The sequence below is a fragment of the Rhinolophus hipposideros genome, assembly GCF_964194185.1.
Source record: "Rhinolophus hipposideros genome assembly, chromosome: 17".
Lineage (NCBI taxonomy): Eukaryota > Metazoa > Chordata > Mammalia > Chiroptera > Rhinolophidae > Rhinolophus > Rhinolophus hipposideros.
Window position 1 is genome coordinate 30,323,482 of NC_138063.1, and position 21,049 is coordinate 30,344,530.

The 21,049-nt window shown below is 42.9% G+C and overlaps 1 protein-coding gene across 9 annotated transcripts in view; it reads right to left on the reverse strand.

Moving 5' to 3' along the window:
- The window catches only part of FHOD3 (formin homology 2 domain containing 3), a 430,821-nt gene that overhangs the window by 242,640 nt on the left and 167,132 nt on the right, over positions 1-21,049 (reverse strand). For all 9 annotated transcript variants that reach the window (XM_081079071.1, XM_081079070.1, XM_081079067.1 and 6 more), the window contains one exon: positions 5,941-6,008. In XM_081079071.1, the coding sequence (XP_080935197.1) occupies positions 5,941-6,008 (68 nt within the window). The remainder of the gene's footprint in view (positions 1-5,940; positions 6,009-21,049) is intronic.

The window sequence follows — 21,049 nt, forward strand, 5'->3', positions numbered from 1 at the left end:
CTCTACTGTAGGGCCAAGCGACCTGTGCCACCAAGCCCTCCAGGTGATTCAAAGGGTCTCAGCCTGGACTCCTTCATGCTAGGATCATCTGGGAGCTTTAAAAAGAAATAGGAAGCAGGAGCTTTCCCGGATGGATTTAACCAGAATTTCTAGGGGTGTAGCCCAGCGTTTGCTATCAAATTCCCTAGGAAATCCTAAAGTCCAACCAGTTCAAGAACCACTGATCTAATCCTACCTTCTCTTTACAGATAAAGACTCAAGAATGGCAAAACGTTGGCCAACATCACCTAATGTCCGGCCAGCCCCAAACCCAGTCATTTTTCTGTAGTAGCCACTTCTACGGAGCTCTAAGAGAGGGATTTTCCACTACTGTTTCAGGAGATTTCCTCAGTTGGACAGTGCCTTGTCTAAAATACAAGTAGGATAAGGCTGGAACATTCCTCCTCAATTCTAACAACAGGGCAAAAATAAAAAAAGAAAAAACCCTCAGTGATGTAAATAGTAGAAAGCTTAATGGAATAATGAAAGATTATCCTTACAGGAATGGTCAGAAACCAGGGTTTAGCTCCGAAAGAGAAAAAATTATTTAGACAAACTGGCATAATTCTCTAGTCTCTCTGTGAAATCAGCCCCTCATTTTGATTTTATGGCATTTTCCAATTAGATGGATGGAGCACGAGCTAAATGTGGGCAGGCCAGGGAAAAGCTCTCTTTGAACCAAGAAAGCACTCTCCATGTTCAGAGGGCACTGGGGGGAGGGGGAAAGATGCTTGTGCCCTGAAGGTAATGAGAGACAGCTGTGTTAACTCAGACTTTAAGATAATCATGGCTTTGGAAAGCAAGAGAAAATGGGACAATATCATGAGTTTTGGGAAAATTACTTTACACTCACATGTATAAAGGAAATAAAAAATAATTCTCTCTCCATCCATATCCTTTTCCACCAGCATATGTGAAAAGTGAACATTTAGATGAGCTCATGTCTAGTCAGAAAGTTTTTCCAAGCATGTAACAAATGTTTATTACTTTAACTAAAACTGGATTCACACATGACTTCATGGTGAAAAAGTGAGAACAAGCTCTCAAGAAACCACTCAAGCTAATCACTAATATTAATATAGCATAGAGTTGACTGTCTGGCAAAGGTAGCTGGAAAACACATCGGACAGAGGACACAGTGTTTATAAAAATAATTCAGAACCTTAACTAAAATGAATGCACATATGTAGATAAGGCACTTAGGAAGTAGAAATTTATGGATGATAAACGTGGACAGTATCTTCCAAATTGGCAATGTATTAGATTTTAAACACATATCCTAAATATATATAGGCACTAATAAGTGGTTTTTTAAAGATTGGTTTCCTACTACTGTGTTTCCCTGAAAATAAGACCTAACCAGAAAATAAGCCCTAGCATGATATTTCAGGATGACATCTCCTGAACATAAGCCCTAATGCGTCTTTTGGAGCAAAAATTAATATAAGACCCAATCATATTTTCAGGGAAACACGGTAGAATGAAATCAAAACGTTAACACTAACTGATCAGTGATTATCACTGCATTTCAGAATTTTCTATAATAACAATGCATTAACCTATGATCATTTTTTAAATGCATATTAGTCAAGGAATATTCAACTCGATTCAAATGACCAATGGCTCTCGTTAGTTTTTTTTACTCCCTTACAAGTCTAGTTCCAAAAAGAACCTCCACATCTAGACAACACAAGAGATGATGGAGAGGCAGGCTCATGGGTGTGAAAGGTGATCTAGGTCCCAGATAGCTTGCAGCTTGTGTAATCCATTCAATTCTCAATGTATCCTTGCTCTTAATAGCTGTTTTGTGCACACGTGGGTGATCTTCCAAACAGGTTATAAACTTCTGATAGCACACACCTTCTTCCTTGCCTACATAGTGCTGACAAAGTCTGCTGCTCAAAAGTATTTGTCTGATGAATAAATAGTAGAAATAGTAGAAATAGTGTCCCTCAGAATTCAGAGAGCGAACACTACAGAACAGGCTTGGTGAGGGGATGTGAAACAAGACCCTAAATATGTTTACTTTATTTTTTGTAACTTTTTTACCATGGAAAACTTTAAATATATACAAAAGAAGACAGAATAATTTAGTGAACCCCTGGTGCCAATGAACTCATATCAATCCTGTTTCACCTATCATCATCCCACCCTGTCTGCTGTAATATTAATTTGAAGCAAATCCCAGACATCACATCATTTAATCCATAAGTATTTCAATATGTATCTCCAAAATAGGAACTCTTTTTAAAATTATGTACTCATAATAAAATAAATTAATACTTTCTTATGTTATCAAATGTCCAGTCAGTGACCAAGTTTCTAACTGTTTCATAAATACTGTTTTTTACCATTTGTATTAGGATCCGAATAAGATCCACATGGGGCAATTAGTTGGTATAACTTTTACATGTCTTTTAATTCTTCTCTTTTTTGCCTTGACATTTATATGTTGAAGAAACTAGGTCATTTTGTCCTGCAGAGCAGCCCACAGTTTGAGTCTTACTGATTACATTTCTGTGCTGTGAATTAACACATGCCTCAATCCTAGATCATTTATAAATTGATTACTGCATATAGAGGCATGATCAAATCCAGGGTTAATTTTGTTGGCTTGACCACATCATGGATGGCAGGGTGTATTTCCAGGAGGAAGCACATAAAACCTGGTTGTATGCCATTTCCTTCACCTCAGCAGCACTTGATGTTCAACACTTACCTCCATTAATTCATTAGGGGTGGCAAAATCATGATATTCTAATTGTATCACTCCTTCTCACTCATCAGCTAGAATATTTTTATAAACAAAACTTCCCCTCCACTACTGTTTGATTATCTTAAAATTCACATAGGAAAAAGCAAGATAAAGATGACATTCTAAACCTTTACCCATTTTCAAAATAATGAGCTGGTTTGCTGGTATCTTCCAAGGGTGACCAATCCATTAGGTTTTTCTCTAGTATTCAGTATCAACTCATCAATGCAAATTTACTGAATGTGTTTTAATTCATTGTAATTATTCTTATTGAGGCTTACTTTTATTGTCCTATCTTTGGCCAGCCAGTGAGATTCTTCAACATGCTTCAGAGTTATTTTGGCAATAATCCTAGAAGTATTTGATAGCTTCCTGGCTATCTATATAAGATGTTCCAAGTTTATTTTACCCATTTCCTACTCCAGACTTGGAATCAGCTATTCCAAATAGCTCTGGTTCCTTTCAGTATTTTAAGACCACAAACTTGGCATTAGCTGTGTTTTTTACTAATGGGTTGATCACTGCTTCTAGTCTCTTCCATAAATAGAGCTAGAAATATGCTCATTTGCTTGTTTGTTTGTTAAAATAATATACATCATGGGTTCAGTCTGTTTCTCCCAATTCAAGAATAAAGAGTTTTTAGTGTCTTCTGTCTTTCTATCTTCTCTCTCCCACATGCCAAGAATCCTAATCCCTAAGAACTCCAAGAATGACAAAATGGGGATGTCACACACATACATACTCCAGTCTCAGAATAGCAATACTAACACTACCACCACCGATATGATTACTGTAAACAGTTGATTTTTGTGTGCATGTGTGGTTCTTTTTGTTCTTAGGGTACATCTTACTCAAGATGCGCAAATTACAGTGTTTTAAAGTCACTTAGAATAGCTCTTCTCTGTGTGGTTCTGCCATCGACTGGATACCACCAATGAGCCGAACACAGGTTTTGAAAGAAGTGGAAGCTGAACAATGGAAACAGCAGAGACTAAATAAGTTAGGGTGAAAAGAAGCATGGGCGTGGCCTTCTGGTGACACAGGAACCATTCAGCCCCACTACAGTTGGAGATCTGAGTTCCAGAGAAGGATGTAATGGAGGGTGAAGAAAGTTTTGATTTGCTCAGCTACAGAACAGAGAGATGCAGATGGATACACAGGAAGTAGAACTTTGGGACACGTAACTAGTCAGTGAAGCATTTACTAAATTTGAGCGAAGGAAGACTGCAGACAGACATCTGCTAGAAGACCACTCAGTTCACCCAGTCCGTTCATCTGTTGCTTATAAGTGGCACCAGACACTGTGCAAGGCGCCAAAAAGCCAGTGCTGGAACCCAGGGAGCTCCCAGACCACTGGATTCAGACAAGTGTCCTGAAGTATCATAAGTTCTATACTAGAAATAAGCACAGAGGACTTCAGAGGTACTTGGAGGGACCCTGACTGCAGTGAGGGGTCATTTACTTCAGAAAGAGGCTCTCTGGCAGGAGGAGATACCGGGAGGAAACTGAGAGACATGGAGGGTGAATGTGGGGTGGCAACGCATTCTGGGGTAGAAGCAATAGGTCCAGGGACAAAGGTATGGAAGAGAGAGGGCACAGCTTGCTCCCAAAATGCAATCATGGGTGGAACTTAAGATTCAGCCAAGGAGAACAAGGTGTGTGCAGAAGACAGATCCAGAAGGGCCTCCGTGTTATCCTGAGAAATCCAAATGTAAGCCAGAAGGCTGTGTGGAACCAGCAAGAGAATATCATCCTCCAACCCTTCTGCTAGGAAGCTGGAGAACGGATTGGATTGGGGAGGACCAAACAGGCAGTGCCCAGGAATAGCTACTGCAATGTCTCCAGAAGAAATGGCCTGAACCAAGATAGACCCCAAACCCGAGGGCATTTCTGAGAGGTGCCCCCTGAGAGCAGTGAAGTGACACCTATAGCTGTCAGAAGAAGAGGAAAGGAAGAAAAGAGGATTTGTCTCTTGAAATGTTTACACTGAGAAGGGACTCTGCTCTGGGAAAAACATGAGGGCGTGACTGAACAAGTTTAAGGAAGCATGGGAGCAAAACATGCAGATGAGATGGACTGTTAGCCTGCCTTTTTGCCTATTTCTTCTCCAGCAGGAAGACACCCATGAAGGGGACTGCCATGATGGCTAGAACTATTACTGACAAAGAAAATCTTTTAAGGATGTAAGTAAGATGGAAACTGAAGAAAAGTGGAATGTACCCTAGCATCTAAAATCGTAAGGGAAAGAATGATGAACCCACACGGACGAACCCACTCAATACGAATGTCATCTTCTCCACGAAGCCATCACCTGATCCTGCCCAGGCGTAGCAGACTCGTCGTCCTCCCCTGGCTTCGTCTGTGTCCTCTGCAGTCTCATATGGGTGACAGTCTGGGAGCCCACCTGCACACCTGTCCTAGCCCTCTTCACTAAGCTCATGACTTTCTCAGGGCAGGGACAGAGGGAAGGCTTAGGAGAGAAGGAGAGATGGAACCCAAGAGAGACACCTGTACATGTATACAGGGGGCAGGTCCTAGCAGCATGGTTTATAACAGCAAAACACTGGAAATAAACCAGACTGTCTGCCAACAGAAGAATGAACAAAGCAACCTGTGTTTCATTCACACAATGGAATATTCACTCAGAGCTACACCAGTCATGCCTACATTTATCTCGCTCTCAATAAATTGAAGCATTATAACATATATTTTTGTGTGTATATATATATAAAGTTAATACAAAAGACTATAACATATCACTGGTGAATATTCACCATTAGTAAGGAAACATACATTACATGATAAACACCCAAGTCAATAATCAGTCGACAGGGAACCTGGGCTTGGAGATGGGAGAGAAGATGGTTGGCATTGGGGAGCAGAACACAAGACTTCAATTAATCTATAGAAGGTTGTTCTTTTAAAAAATCTGAAGTAAATATGGAAAAATACTGTGATTTGTTAAAGTTCTCTTTACTTATGTTCGAAATATTTGACAGCGTAAAAATACTCTCAACTGGTATGATGACCTACTTCACATTGTAATCTAAAGAGACCTTTCTGTAATCAATAAAAGGTATATATTTTGTTTCCCATTCCACAAGCAATACAAAAACAGAAGCGAAGAGCACTTTTTTTTTTTTTACCTGAAATATCTGTTTCAAGGAGAAAAGGGCCCTTCTTAAATCTCGTCCACTGGAGTTGTACAGCTTTTCTGAAATAAAGAAAAATAATATAAAATTAATTAAATTGACTCAACTGATGGTAAAAACACAGAAAGGATGTGAACAATTATAGAATTGACACTGGAAAGGTAAGTGAACAGAATCCGTTTCATTTAGGAGACAGACCGTACCCCCAACAGTGCAAAAACCAGTGTGGGCTGTTATAGGTGGCAGGAAGGTGTAGTGATGTGAGTTGTAGAGAATAGCACCCACATTTGCATCTTCAGCCCCCACCCTCCCTCTCTCCAGATCTCTATATCCAGCTATTCATAAACTATTACACTTGATGGCAAATTATATGCAGAAAATTAACAGCGTCGAAACAGAATCGATCCTTCTACTTCCGTCCTTCCTTGCCGTGCAGCCTGTGCACCACCATGCTTTCTGCTGCTGGGCTCAGAAAGCTGTGGGTGCCTCCTTTTCCATGGGGTTTGATGGTCACCCAGGGACAACACGGCTCTCAGCACTGGCTGGCTCCCTTGATGGTGGTCCTCTTGACTGGAACCCAGCCTTAGCTCTGCTTGTACCTGAGCTCTCACTCGTGTTCAAGGATGGGTCCTGACTCCAAGCAAAGCAGATGCAGGAGCCCGACCTTGATATTCTCTGGCTGAAGACTCCTGCCAACTTCTACAACCCCACTGTTCAGTTGGTCACACTTAACATGTACTATTCAAGACAGGCCTTGGGAATAAGGAGTTGAACTGGACCCAGGACCTGTCCTCCAGAGATCACAAAGCAGCACGACAAACAGATGAGCACACCATCTCATCAGTTTGGGATCTCATTACAAAGTGCTGAAAGTACTTTGGAGGAAGGGAGAGTCTAGCTCTTCTGTTGTATGCAGAACACTTGGGAGCATGGGTCCTGCTCAGTTTCCCAGAACCCCACCTTGGTCCTCACTCAGGTAGGTCAGGTGTCTAGGATTGGGTTCCTAACACCAGATGTCAGAGCACCCCAAAATAAATCACCCAACACATATTCTTGAGCACCTGGTGGGCAGTGTTCTAGGTACTGGGGGCATAGTCGGAGACTTAGAAGGAACAAAGACGAGGCAAACAGCGTGCATTTCAAGCTCAGTGTCACTGCCCTACTAACTATGTGACGTTGGACAAAGTCCTTTACCTCTCTAAGCCTTGGATTTCCCGTCTGTAAAATCAGGGTAATAGATTTAGAGGATAACAGGTTTTCTATTATATCAAACAATGATATAATGGAGTGGAACGCAAAATCACTTAAAATATTGAGATAGAATAAGAGTTCAAAGCAATGTCATGCTGGTGGCCGGCCACCCTATGGGGATAATGGGCAAAGCCACATGCAATTGGCATGGACTTGAGTGGAAGGGCATGGAACAAACAGCTCTGAAAGAGCTGGCAGAAGTCTGGTTATGAGAAGGATAGCTCACTTTGCATGGTAGCTCTGGAAGTGAACAGGCTCCCATCTGAAAGGCATTCTAAATGATACAGGGTATGTGGCACTCAGCATTTGCATGGCCACAGGTTCCCCAAGAGCCCCCTACAGACACCTCGCACTCCTCCCATCCACTCTCCAGATCAAGTCCAGACAGGTCGGGGGAAAATATCCACCTGATGACATCACTGCTCCCATTTAAACCCTTCAGTGGCTGCCGGCTGCACTGAGAATGAAATCCAAAATCCTTTGCATGGCCCATCTAGCCCCTTGCCAGGTAGCCCTGACCCCCCTTCCTCACTGTGCTGCACTCTGGTGTTCTTTCAGCTCTTTGGACAGGGCAGGCCCTTCCAGACTCACAACCTACACACACAGCTAGTAAGAAGCAGAGGCAGGATTCTGTGGTGTTGGTGTGTGGGGGCTGGTGTGTAACCACAGAGCCGCCTTAATGTTTGACCGCCATGGAATCCACCACCTCGACATACAATATGCAGTCCATAGTCACTTGGTAATTATGGAGAGTTTCGATTAAGAGAGAATGCATCACCTTCCTAAAAACAAAGAGCTGGGAAAACGCCAAAGGAATCACTATCCCCAAATAGAACATCAAATTCATCAGGGAGCCTAAGAAATGAGGCCCGAGTGATTCTCAGGCTGACCTGTAAAGTGTTTACGTGGCCTCGAAAGACATGAGTAATAAACAAATAGAGTGAACTGCATCATCCCTGTATTAGAACCCAGGTCCCTGGGGCAATCACTTCTGCCAGTTTCCACAGCTAACATCTCAGAATTCTCACATCCCGGAGAAACAGACTTTGTTTTTGCCAGTACCACTACTAGGAAATGCAAATAAAGCTATCAGGTGCAAGCATGGGCCTCCATATACCACGAAGAGAAGTAGATTTCTCCTGTCCAGGAACAGCATTAGAAGAGAGAGTACCACTTTATAAGATAATAAGGCTTACATTAGACTTTCTTGCTTACATACCATCAGAAGACAAGCAGAAATATATCTTAAATGGATTCACAATATCACAGTCCGAGTCTCCTTTCGTTACCAGCAACCTATCATGGCTGCAACCATTCATGTGAATGAGGATTATAGTTAGTTGTGTTCTGATTGTTAAGGTTTTAGTACTTGGTGCTATAGTCAAAATAAACATTTTTTAAAATAGGGATTAAGCATTAATAGAAAAAAAATTTAGCTCAGAATGGCTGTTACTATTTTGTTGGGGATTTCTGCATCTATATTCATGAGGAACATTGATCTGTTGTTTTCTTGCAATGAGGTTCACATTGAGGCAATGCCAACCTCGTAAGTTGGAAGCATTCCCTCCTTTTCTACTTTCAGAATGAGTTTGTGTAGACTTGATATTATTTATTCCTTAAATGTTTAGCAGAATTCTCCAGTTAAGAGACATCAGCCTGAAAGATTTTTGTTGTTGTTGGAAGGTTTTCAACTATGAATTCAATTTCTTCAATTAACATTGGGCTATTTGATTATATTTGTCTTCTTGAATGAGCTTTGGTAATTTGTATCTTTCGAGAAATTTCTAAGTTGAAATTTCTAGTTGAAATTTCTAATTTCATCTAAGTTGGTAAACGTATGATCATAAAATTGATTATATTTGTCTTCTTGAATGAGCTTTGGTAATTTGTATCTTTCAAGAAATTTCTAAGTTGAAATTTCTAGTTGAAATTTCTAATTTCATCTAAGTTGGTAAACATATGGTCATAAAGTTGTTCATAATATTCCCTATCATCCTTTTATTGACAATAGCAATCTCGTCCTTCTCTCTGATCCCTGACATTGGTAATCTGTGTCTTTTCTCCTTTTTGCTGGTCAGTCTGGCAAGGGATGTGTCGATTTTATTGATCCTTTCAAACAATCAGCTTCTGATTTCATTGTTTTTTTTTTCTATCGCTTTTCTGATTTCTATTGATTATTTTCTTCCTTCTGCTTGCTTTTGGTTTAATTTGCTGGCTTCCTTGCAGCCATGCCATGGATGGTATGGTCTGCAGCCTTAACTGCTAGGGGATACTCTCAGTTCAAGGAACTGAGTATTCATTCCATTTGTGTCATATCCAGGCCTCCCAATACAGAAAGTGAGATTCACCATGTCTGCGTAGGCCTCCCCTTCAGTTTAGACTAGCCTATGAAGGGCTCACCTAGAAACAGCACGGTCAGCCAGCTTCCCAAGGGTAAGCTTGCTGTCCCTCATGGGTGCATTTCCTACTGAACATCAATCATTCCTTCCATAGTAGCCTATCTATGCAGAATTCAGCTGTGATTTTCATCCTGGGTTGTCTGGTGAATCTAGGCTTCCTCGATGCAGGAAGACTGATAACTCCGGTGCTTCCTTGTTCTGCCATCAGTGCCTGCAGACTCTGCTCTCCCTCTCTGTGATTCTTACGTGTATGTCTGTGGGCCTGTGTGTGAGGATATGGGTGCACATTTGGTTTCAGCCTGTGGATGGAGCAGAGCTTAGATGTCCTCTGACCCTCCCCCTATACCCAATATACTGTGTAGACAGTGCTATGGGTCCCATGTGCCAAGGGAGGGGGTTCCACATGCACACACTGCCTAAAAATCCGGAAAGCAACAGAAAGAAGACCCCAAATGCAGAGCATGGGGAGAGGCCTGGAGCCCACACTAAGTCAGCAGGAGGGCAGCTCCAGATACTTCACCTGTATGTCAACTCCACATTTCTCTCAGGAGCTCAGAGTTTCTCCCTTCTTTTCTTTGTCCACTTCTGTTCTGAACACATGCCAATGAGGGTGGTGCAGCCCCTCCCAGGACAATGCAAAGTAAAAACAGTCCCTGCCACCCAGACTCAACCTGAGAGTGCTAAGTCAGAGCATCAGGGAAAAAGTCTCCTGAGTGACTGAGAAATGAAATGTGGGTCCCTTCCTGGTGAATGTCAAAAAAGCACAACAGTAAAACCCAAAGCAAAATCCTCATGTATAAAAATGTAGGGCTGGTTTCAGGTTGGAGTCCCAAAGGTTTGCCATTCTCCTGAGGCCTTGAGACTGCCAGGTGGGAGGTGGGCAAAGAAGGTCCCCCTCCCCCCAGCGCAACCCCCAAGGAATGGCCAGCAGCTCAGGCTGCAGACGATTCATGGAAGAGGCAGTGCAGGTTCCAGCCGCTGGGGAGAAGTTGGAGGGCAGGGAGCAGTCATACATCCAGCCCAGCCCATGCTTGACGAATAAATGAATGCATGCATGTATTCTCCCACTCCTTTCCAAGTTGAATCTACCCACAGTGCAATCATTTGTGTGGCGTTAGCCTTTGAGCAAAAGACAGTTAGGAGCCTACGTTTGGTGGGGAAAAGAGGTGTAATCAGAACATCATTTGTTAAAGTCTTCATAACTACCTTCCCATGTTTTCTCTCTATGGTTCTTGCCTTTTAAAATGAAACATGTTCCTTTAAGAGATGCAATTAATGTATTACACTCTAAACTAGCATACAATAACAAGGAACAGAGGGCAACGTAGTTAAAGGCCGTTGGGAATCATTCCTGCTTTGTCATAAGGAAGGAAACCTGCATGGCCTGCAAATATCAGTGCTGAAAAGCACAGCCAAAGAGGTCCCAAGCCTCCTGCTTGGGCAACAGCGCAATGGAGGAAACCTCAGTGTCAGGGGGAAAGAAAGACCAGAGTATTAGAAGGAAGCCGTGAAAAAATTAGAACCAGTTAACATCAGCAAAAGAATGTGGAGGGGCAGAACCAAATGCATCAATGAATGTCAAGGGAAGTGGGAGAGTGAAAGATACATCTAGAATACCATGCTTTCAGGTCCATAAAACCACGGACTTTCAGACTGATCAGTACAGCACACCCTTCTCTCACCAAGTGTCAAACACATTAACCAAGAGAAACTTGGACCCAGACCCCAGGGGCCTCCTTTGCCCAGGGAGACAATAACTTTCCTTTTACCCTCTGGCTGCTAGAAAAGACATCACACTAAGGGAGATTTATTCCCAGGCAAAATGCCCATGCCTACATTTAATAATCTGTTTTCCGCAGCTACAGAGAACACAGCCATCCTGATTTTTCAGGTGCAGCCACGAGATGTGAGTTCTTTCTTTGCCGGGAACATTTGCCTTCGAAGGACATTTGCTCTTCATTCTCACCAAGGAGAGAGCATGGGCAAGAACAGCTCTGTGGAATGTGACAAAAGACAGCGGTAGAAAATGGGGGGCCAAGCTTAGGTTATGCTCTTTTCCCTGCCAGGAAGCCCACAGCCCAAGTTACTGTCATCACTGAGTAAGTCAAAAGAATTCCACTCTGGAAATTCTTCCCATGAATTCAAATGTGCCACACGATACACTGATGACTGGGAAGTACGACTCATTTCAACCTGCAACTGTTGCTTCAATATTACATGTTGATACTTTAAAGAAAGAAAAAAACGTGGCCCAGTAGAAATTTTATTTTTCAGTGAAAAGAAAAATGGCTTGGACAGATTTTGGAAATAATTTTTCTCCAGTGATTTTTAAGCTTTTTAGAGTCACAGATTTATTTGAAAGTCATATACAAGCTATAAAATGATTTTCAGACACATAAAATGTTAGTACGATCTCAGAAGGTATGGGTACCCAGAAACTTCCTATGGGCCTTCAAGAGATTCTGTGGACATGAGGTAAGAATCCTTGATATAATCCAGTGTCTTCATTTTACAAGTAAAGAAGCTAAGACCAGAGAAGTGACATGTTGCTGGCCCCAGCACTGGGACTAGAGGCTCTTAGAAGACTGGGAGAGTCACTGGAAATGGCTAGTAGAAATGGAATTCACCTATGTTCTGATGTACATTAAACATGAACAACTGAGCCACTGAAAGACTCACATTCTAACCATGATACTCATGTCACCGTGTAAATTCAGAGAGAAAACACACACACACAAGCAAAGGCTTTTGTTCAGGAGGTCAGCTGTGAGCAGTGCCTGGGGTGATGATGGTGAGCAGGGATGCATGAAGATACCCCTGCTCCCCCAATTAGCCATAAGACAACCCATTCAGCCTGAGGGTAAAGAGGCTACATGTAAATGATGACAAGGTCACGAGACCTGATGAGACAAAACTGCTTTAGAAGACCTTTAAACCCAAATTTGTGTGCTGTACCATCACATGTTAAATACAGTGGTACCTAGGTTTTCTAACGTAATCCATGAGTTCTAAAACATTCAAAAACAGCCGACAGCTAGGCCTCAGGATCTTGGACTCAGTGGAAGCCGTGTGACATGTTCCACTTCTGAGTCGTGTTCGAAAACCGAAGCATTTACTTCCAGGTTTACGGCGTTCGTAAACCAAAATGTTCGTCAACGGAGACGCATTCGAAAACCGAGGTACTACTGTATTTATTTGTAACATAATCCTTATGATATTCTTTTATTGATTATCTACTAAGCAGGTATTATGCTGAGCAGTAGGATTACCAAGGTAAATGAAGACAGTCTCGGCCATCCAAAGTGTTGATGGTCTAGTGGGGGAGACAGTCATATCCTCAATTAATGCCAGCGTCATGTGAGAAGGTAATAGCAACATGATGGGGCCACAGAGGAAGACGTGGGAAAACCTGCAAACTTGGGCCTGAGAGTGGAGAGTCAGACAGGGTGACATGGAACAGAATTTGAGACCAAAGCAAAAATTAACCATGGTGAGAAGCGCTGAGCAGAAGGGAAAGCTGAGGAAGAGAAAAGAGCAAGTGTCCAGCCTGGAGGACAGAAAAGGGAACTGGTGTGTTCAAAGAGGACAACCACTTCAGTGTGATCAGTGCATGGTGACAGCACCAGGCTGGTGACACAAGGAGAATCGTCACAGGGAGGGGCTCATGTTGCCATGCCACTGAGTTTCCACTTTCTGTCTCACAGGCAGTGACAGAGGGCTCTGAGGGATTTTCAACAGGAAAGGGATCTAATGAGATAGGATTTTATCAAGTTCATGGTCAGCATGGCCAGCCAGGGCAAGTGAATTGGAGGGGGAGCGAGAAGGGGCACAAAACCAGGTAGATGGCCTTTAGAGTCATCTGGGCAAGGGGTGTTATCAGCACAATAACAGTAGTTATGACAAGGCAATGTTGATCTGAGAGAGATTTAGGGATGGAGCTGAACGTGGGACATAGGGAGTGAAGGACTCCCAGCGTTCCAGCTTAGCCAACTGGCATTATGGAGAGGCCACTCCCTGAAAGATGGGACACTGGGAATCATGGGTAATCACTGCCAGATAGCAGTGCCTCTGCCCTGAAATGGACCCCCTACGAGAGTATTCCCAATTACTATGTAGAGATGCGAAAGCTGGACAGTGAAGAAGGCTGACAGGAAAACACCGATTCACTGAAAATATGGTGTTGGAGGAGAACTTTACGGACACCCTGGACACCAGAAGGATGAATACATGGGTCTGAGAGCAAATTAAACCTGAAACTTCGCTGGAGGCAAAAAATGACAAAACTGAAGCTGTCCTACTTCAGGCATATGGTGAGAAGGCAGGGTTGTTTGGAAAACACAACAATGCTGGGGAAAATAGAAGGCAGCAGAAAAAGAAGACAATCAACTATGAGGTGGACTGACTCCACAAAACAAGCCATAGGCATGAGTTGAGCAGGGCTGTTGAGGACAATGGATTACTCATTCATAGGGTCACCAGGAGTGGAAGCCGACTCAAGGACACATAATGCCCACAAGAGAACTGAATGCTGTCCTTGAGTCTATGAGGTCAAAAGAAATCTCATGCTCCTGCCTTCATGCTGTGGCCCAGAACAGCGTTTCCCATTTCTTCTACCTCACCCTTCTCTGTGTGCCAGGTCAATTCCTCCTGGAGAAACCCTCCTCAGCACCCCAGGTCCCTCTCTGTGAAGTCCTAAGATTCACCTATATTGGAACCTAGGATTCACACAGTACTGGATTTCACACAGGATTGGAATGAGTGGTGATAATGATGTTGTCTAGTGTTTTCCTTTTATATTTTTTTACCCTACAAATCAACCATTGTATCAATTTTTCACACAGGGTTTCTTTAAATATTCCCAACATATAATGATTTTACCCTTTCACTAAACTGTGAGCTCCTTGATGTCAGGACTCGTGAATAACTTACCTCTATAACCTCAGTACCTAATATCTCAATAAATGATTAACTGATTGACCAAGTTGTCTACAAGGCATGGAAATAGAACCTAGGAGCATCACATATCATCCAGATTCCTAACTCTCCCGCCAACATATGGCCCAGTCACAATTTATAGATTAGCCAAACCTAAGAATATTCTAGAGTCTTGCCTTCAGTAAATGGGCCCATCCCCCAACGTTACAGCCCCACTCTGCCATGTCCCTTTGGCCACACTGCCAAAGAAGACATGAAAATCATATATATACTCATATTTGCCAACACTTGGAAACAACCGAGATGGCCTTAAATTGGTGAATGGATAAAATGTGGTATATCAGATAATGGAATATTATTCAGCGATAGAAAGAAATGAGCTATCAAATCACACAAAAATGTGGAGGAACCTTAAATACTTAGTACTAAATAAAAGAAGCCAATCTTAAAAGGCTACATACTGTATGATTCCAATTCCATGATATTCTCTAAAAGGCAAAACTATGGAGACAGTAAAAGGATCAGGATTAGTGTTTGCCAGGGGTTTGGAGAAAGAGCAAAGGATGAATAGGGGAATATTTAGAGCAGTGAAACTATTCTATGTGATACTATAATAGTGGATACATGTCATTATATAATCATCCAAACCCATGGAATATACAACACAAAGAATTAACCCCAATGTAAACTATGGACATTAGTTAATAATAATGTATGAGGTGTGATAAAAAAAAATATGGTGAATGTTTAAATTAAAAATCTTATTACAGTAAAAGACACATTGCCATTAATCCCCCTCAAAATATTCCCCCTCACTTCCAACACACTTATCCCATCATTCTTGCCACTTTCTGAAGCAGTTCGGGAAGTCCTCTTTCGTGAGTGTCTTTAGTTGCACTGTCATGGCTGCCTCCATGTCCTGAATCGATTCAAAATGTTTACCTTTTATGGTCATTTTGACTTTGGGGAAGAGCCAGAAGTCACGCGGTGCCAGATCCGGTAAATAAGATGGATGAGGACACACCATAAGATTTTTATTTGACAGAAATTGCCATATACCAGAAGCGATGTGTGACATGGAGCATTATCAGGATGGAGGATGATTTACAGCACACTTTAAAATACACCATCTCAACCGTAGCTCACACCCAACTGACTGCATGCACTGAACAAGTTGAAACTTGTCACACACTGTTACTAGGTTCAATGTGCCCTTCCCATATTGAAGATCCCTGCCTTTCTGTTGGATGGCACTTGGCAGCAGCATTCACCGTATTTTGTGATCACAACAGAAAGGCTCTGTGTCATACATCGCTTCTGATAGGGTAACTTCTGTCAAATAAAAACATTATGGTGTGTCCTCATCCACCTTATTCACAGGATCTGGCACCGTGCGACCTCTGGCTCTTCCCCAAAGTCAAAGTGATCATGAAAGGTAAACGTTTTGAATCAATTCAGGACATTGAGGCAGCCATGACAGTGCAACTAAAGATATTCAGGAAAGAGGACTTCCAAAACTGCTTCATAAAGTGGCAAGAATGATGGAATAAGTGTGTTCGAAACGAGGCGGAGTATTTTGAGGGGGATTAATAGCAATATGTCTTTAACTGTAATAATTTTTTTTTAATTCAAACATTCGCCATATTGTTTGATCACACCTCATCAACATTGGCTCATCAATTATAACTATGTGCCACATTCATGCAAGATAGTAATAACAGGGGAAACTGGGGGAGGTTAGAGGGATATATGGTTACTCTTCGTACGTTTTGCTCAATTTTTTCTGTGAATTTAAAACTGCTCTCCCCCAAAATAAAGTCCATTTTAAAAACGCATCTCCAAAGATGAGCCCACAGGAGGTGAGAGTCCATGAGCTTGAAGACCGAAGGGCACTGCTCTCTTTACAAGCTCTCTGCATGTGGGGGCCTCAGGCCTGAGACTCAGCATATTCTGCTGCCACAAAGCATTACCTTTCCTTCTATGGGCACTTATGTGATCCTCCACACCAGAGCCAACTCTCATCCACGTCATTACCCTTCAGCCCCTGGCAGTGTCTGGCATGGGGTCATTGCTTGGTATACATGGCTGATGGACACACATGGATGTGTTCTACTGCCTAAGGCCAGGAATCTGTGGTCCTAGGATCCCCCAAAAGAGGGCAATGGGTGAGTTTCAGGTATGTCTCTGCATATATTTACAGTACAGGTTTGTAACCTTCCCTGACTTTCAAAGGGCAAAGAACTTTTAAGACCCTGGACATTCCAGGATGCTTCTTTGTAGCCCTTAGCAGGCAATTCTGGCTCTTTCCTTCTTTCTTTCCTTCAATCACTGGCCACTTAATGTGTTCTAAAAGCCATGCCAGGCAGGGGAGAAAAAAGACAAACCAGGCATGACCAGCTTTCATGATACTCACAGTGAGTGGAACAAATAACTTGTCAGCAGAGAAGAGGAGGCAGATGCTGTGTAAGAGAAGAAGGGGGGTGGTCAAAATGTAGGACCCCCCCCCCTTAAAGTGGCAAACAGCCTCCAAGGAGCTGTTGACCCAGAGGCTGTACTACACTTGAAATTATATGATTAAGTGCAAGGTTGTTTATCTGGCATCACCACCTTGCTGAGTCTCACCCAGGTCTACATGCTGGGAACCACTCTGCCACCCTCCTCATCTTCACTGAAGAAGGCAGCCCAAGCAGAGCCATGTACCTCAGGTGTGAATTCATTCACAGGAAATTCTTTTTCCCTCTGAATTTCAGGGAGCTGGTTAGCTTTGGTCTCCAGCAAAGTGCATTTCCATATGCTCCCATCTTTGCTTTAACAAAAGTGTTCCTTCTTAGAGGCAAAACGGCTGGGGTCAGTTAATGCAGTCTACTTAATGAATTGGAATTCTGTTTAAAACATGCTTTACTCTAGATCAGAGAATGGTAGAGAAGTGTCCTCAGAGACCATCCAGTCCTAAAGCCTGCCACCTCCCTTGGAGGAAAAGATGACCGGTGGCTTGCCCAATCCACAGAAGCCCAGCACATGTGCCAAAAGGGGTCAGCGCTTTGACCCTGCCCCTCTAAAACGCTGTTGACCCAGGGAATCATATCATTAGCATCTGAAAAGCAGCAAAAAACACCCTGAGGCAACAAGTGGTGTGACAAACACGTGTGGGGACCTTTTACTTCAGACGAATTTTGCTTCACAACTTCTTTCTTTCTCTCTCTCTCTCTCTCCCTCCTTCCCTCCCTCCCTCCCTCTCTCAGCTATAATGCCTGGGCAGCCAGCCCTCCAACCTTTTCCCTCTCCTCCTCTTTCTAAATTTCCTTCTTCCTTTGTTCTCTTAGGAATCTGGAGGACCTCAAAATATTTATTTATGGGCTTTTATAATTTCCTGTTGTTATTTTAGAATTAAGTTGAAACATTAAATGTACGTTTTTTCAAAACTACATATATTTCTCTTTCTAGTCCTCTACACAATACAGAAACTGCACTGCTTGAGTGTGGGGAGTTTTTCCCCTGAGGCAGCCACAGCACAATGACAACCACTGCTTGCAGCTCCACCCTTCTCACCCCGACTGGCAGGGGCACAAAGGGAAAAGAGGTTTCCTGAACAAACTAGCTCATTCTCTCTTCTCTCAGCCCTTCTGGATGTATCCATAGTCCCTGGTGGTGTCCACAGGAGACCATCGTCTCAGTGCGGTGTGAGGCCCAACTCTGCTTTACTACCTAGGGAGAAAATTTAAGAGAAGCGAACCATCCCAGCACAATGACACAAAACCACATATCCACCCCACCAGCCCCTGAAAACATATGTTGAAACAAATCAACCCTCTCACCCAGGCACTGACTGTAGCCAGGACTGGCTTACTTTTGGCCTCTGTCAAGCACCCCACTTTCCCAGCCTCAACTCATAGAACCTATCACCCTTGGCCATGACCTCCTCTCCTGCCCACCACTGGGGACACTGTCCACTTCGCTTGCCCTCACCATGCATGTCACTGGTTTGCACTTGGCCTTCTGCATCACTCCCCATGGCCTTGGACAATCTCACCATCCAGACTCCTAAATCGATATTTGCATTTCAGAAGAGATTCCTCTCTGTGCCTCAGTTTTCTCATCAGTAAACAATATAATAAGTGCACATTGCAACATTCTGAAGTAATGTGATGATGAACACAATAATGATGGCAAAACACCGGGCACATTTTGTGCTAAAGACTCTTTTTCCTTGTCTCTTAAACCCCAAAGATTTTAATGACACTTGTTAGAAACAGCCAAGACCCTCCCCATAGTGACTAGTCAGGCCTTTCAAGGGCACTACACTCTGGGCTGGCAAGACACCTCCTGTCATCTGGCAGGTCCTTCTTACTGTGCTGAGACGGTCACCTGAGCTTAGACAGCCCTGGTTGGGCCCTGGGGTCACCCATCTCTCCAAGGCACCATTACTCCCTCAAAAAGACAGCCTCTTCCTCCTTAGGGGCAATGGCTCTTGACAGGGAAAATGTTCACCATCCCTGCATTAAACACTTCAAGAAAAAGAAGTGACTGTCTGATCCTTGGAGAGAAGATAAGGATCATTAGCTGGGGTCAAAAGGGAATAATCTGGCATCAATCATGTCACCAGGCAAAGATGGCAACACTCAGGGGTTCACCTGACCCACTCCACGGGGCCAGGCCCTTCCATTAAGTATTCTTCAAGATGGAAACAGACATTAATCTATGCCGAGTAGCCTACAACGCAAACAAAACGGCACCAGAGAAAAGAATTTTTAAAACTACTCTTTTGGTTTGAGTTTATTCACCAACCATGGAGGAGACCATCGTAAAAGAAAATGGTGTCACATTTTTATAATGAAGTGCTGCAAATCCTGAATATTGGGGTTTGTCTTGTAACAAATTCATATCTGAATTGAAGGTTTCTACACATCAAGAGGACAAGCTGTGTCCCAATCCTCCCTGACCGCCCCACTCTTTCCCTCTGGGTGTACTTCCAGTCTGGGCCAAGGTCCTATGCCAAGGAGGACTCGGTCGAGGGCGACATGTAACTGGACCAAGTCGTCACACTGAACACAAAATGATCCGATCATAACTGCCAATGCCCTCTGTGCTAACAGCTAGGTGAGTCCAACATATTGGAGAATGTAATTAGGAAACAATGTGGGTGTGGCTCCAAATTTCTGGCAGACTTCCATTACAGACACAAGGACCAGAAAACCAGGGTTAGAAGCCTCAGGAACATATATAGATGTCCCCCCTTATGTACAGGGGATACAGTCCAAGGCCTACAACCATAATACCAAACCATATATACCGAGGGTGCCAAAAATTATATATACACATTTGAAGAAAGGAAAAAACTGTATTAAAACTACGCTGCTGGCAACCACTTTGAGCACCTCTTGTAATTGCAGAAGTCAAATGTGACTTTTACTCATTTTTTGTTATTGGTACAATATTGAGTATTGCAATTTTAATACAGTTTTTTCCTTTCTTAAAATGTATATACACATTTTTGGCACCCTCCGGATATATACTATGTTTATTCCTATTCATACATACATTTTACGGCTTCTCTTTGGCATATCTGAATTGCCAGCTCACTACTCTTGTGCTTTGGGGCCATAATTAAGTAAAATAAGGATTACTTGAACACAAGCCCTGAGATACTTTGAGAGTCGATCTGATAACTGAGATGGCTAAGAGACTAATGGAGGGTAGTATGCACAGTGTGAAAATGCAGGACAAAGGAATGATTCATGGCCCAGGCAGGACAGAGCCAGATGGCACAAGATTTCATCACGTTACTCAGAACAGCACACAATTTAAAACTTATGAATTGTTTATTTCTGAATATTTCCATTTAATATTTTTGGAGCACAGTTGACCACAGGTAACTGAAATTACAGAAAGTGAAAACGCAAATAATGGGTGACACTGTTGTCTTTCTGAACCTTGTACTTTATCAGTATTTCCTAATATAATCAGCTAGGATTAGATAGGATTTCCTAATGTAATCAGCTATGGCCTAGCTGTAACTTCTCCCACTGAGTAACAGAGCTACAGAGTGACATCATATAGAGAAGGACACTTGTGACTCGAAGTCCCTTCACTTCAGACACTTTACAGCACAGGCATCGCATCCCAACCTCAAAGACGAACAAAACACAGTGTTCCGGTGAGGAACTTAAGAGTCTAGTGGGAGAGATCCACCAAGACACACATTCAGTTTAATGCAGGATATGAGATAGGAGAGGGCCTAGGAAGCATTGCCCAGTGGTCTTGGGAGTTCAAGGAGGCCCCAGAAGCCCAAGATCCCCAAGCAAACTCTAGGAAGAGGAGTCAGAGTTATTTAGGTGAACAAAGGCAGGCACAGCGCTCCAGCCTGAGGGCACAGATACCACAGACCTCAAGAAATGAGAGTGCCTGCTGGTGCTGGGAAAACTTTGCAGTCCTGCTTTACCAAGGAGCGGAGCCGTGAATGGGCAGCATCATTTCATTTCTCTGGATTACACACAGGCTGATTCCTGGCACGGCATCCG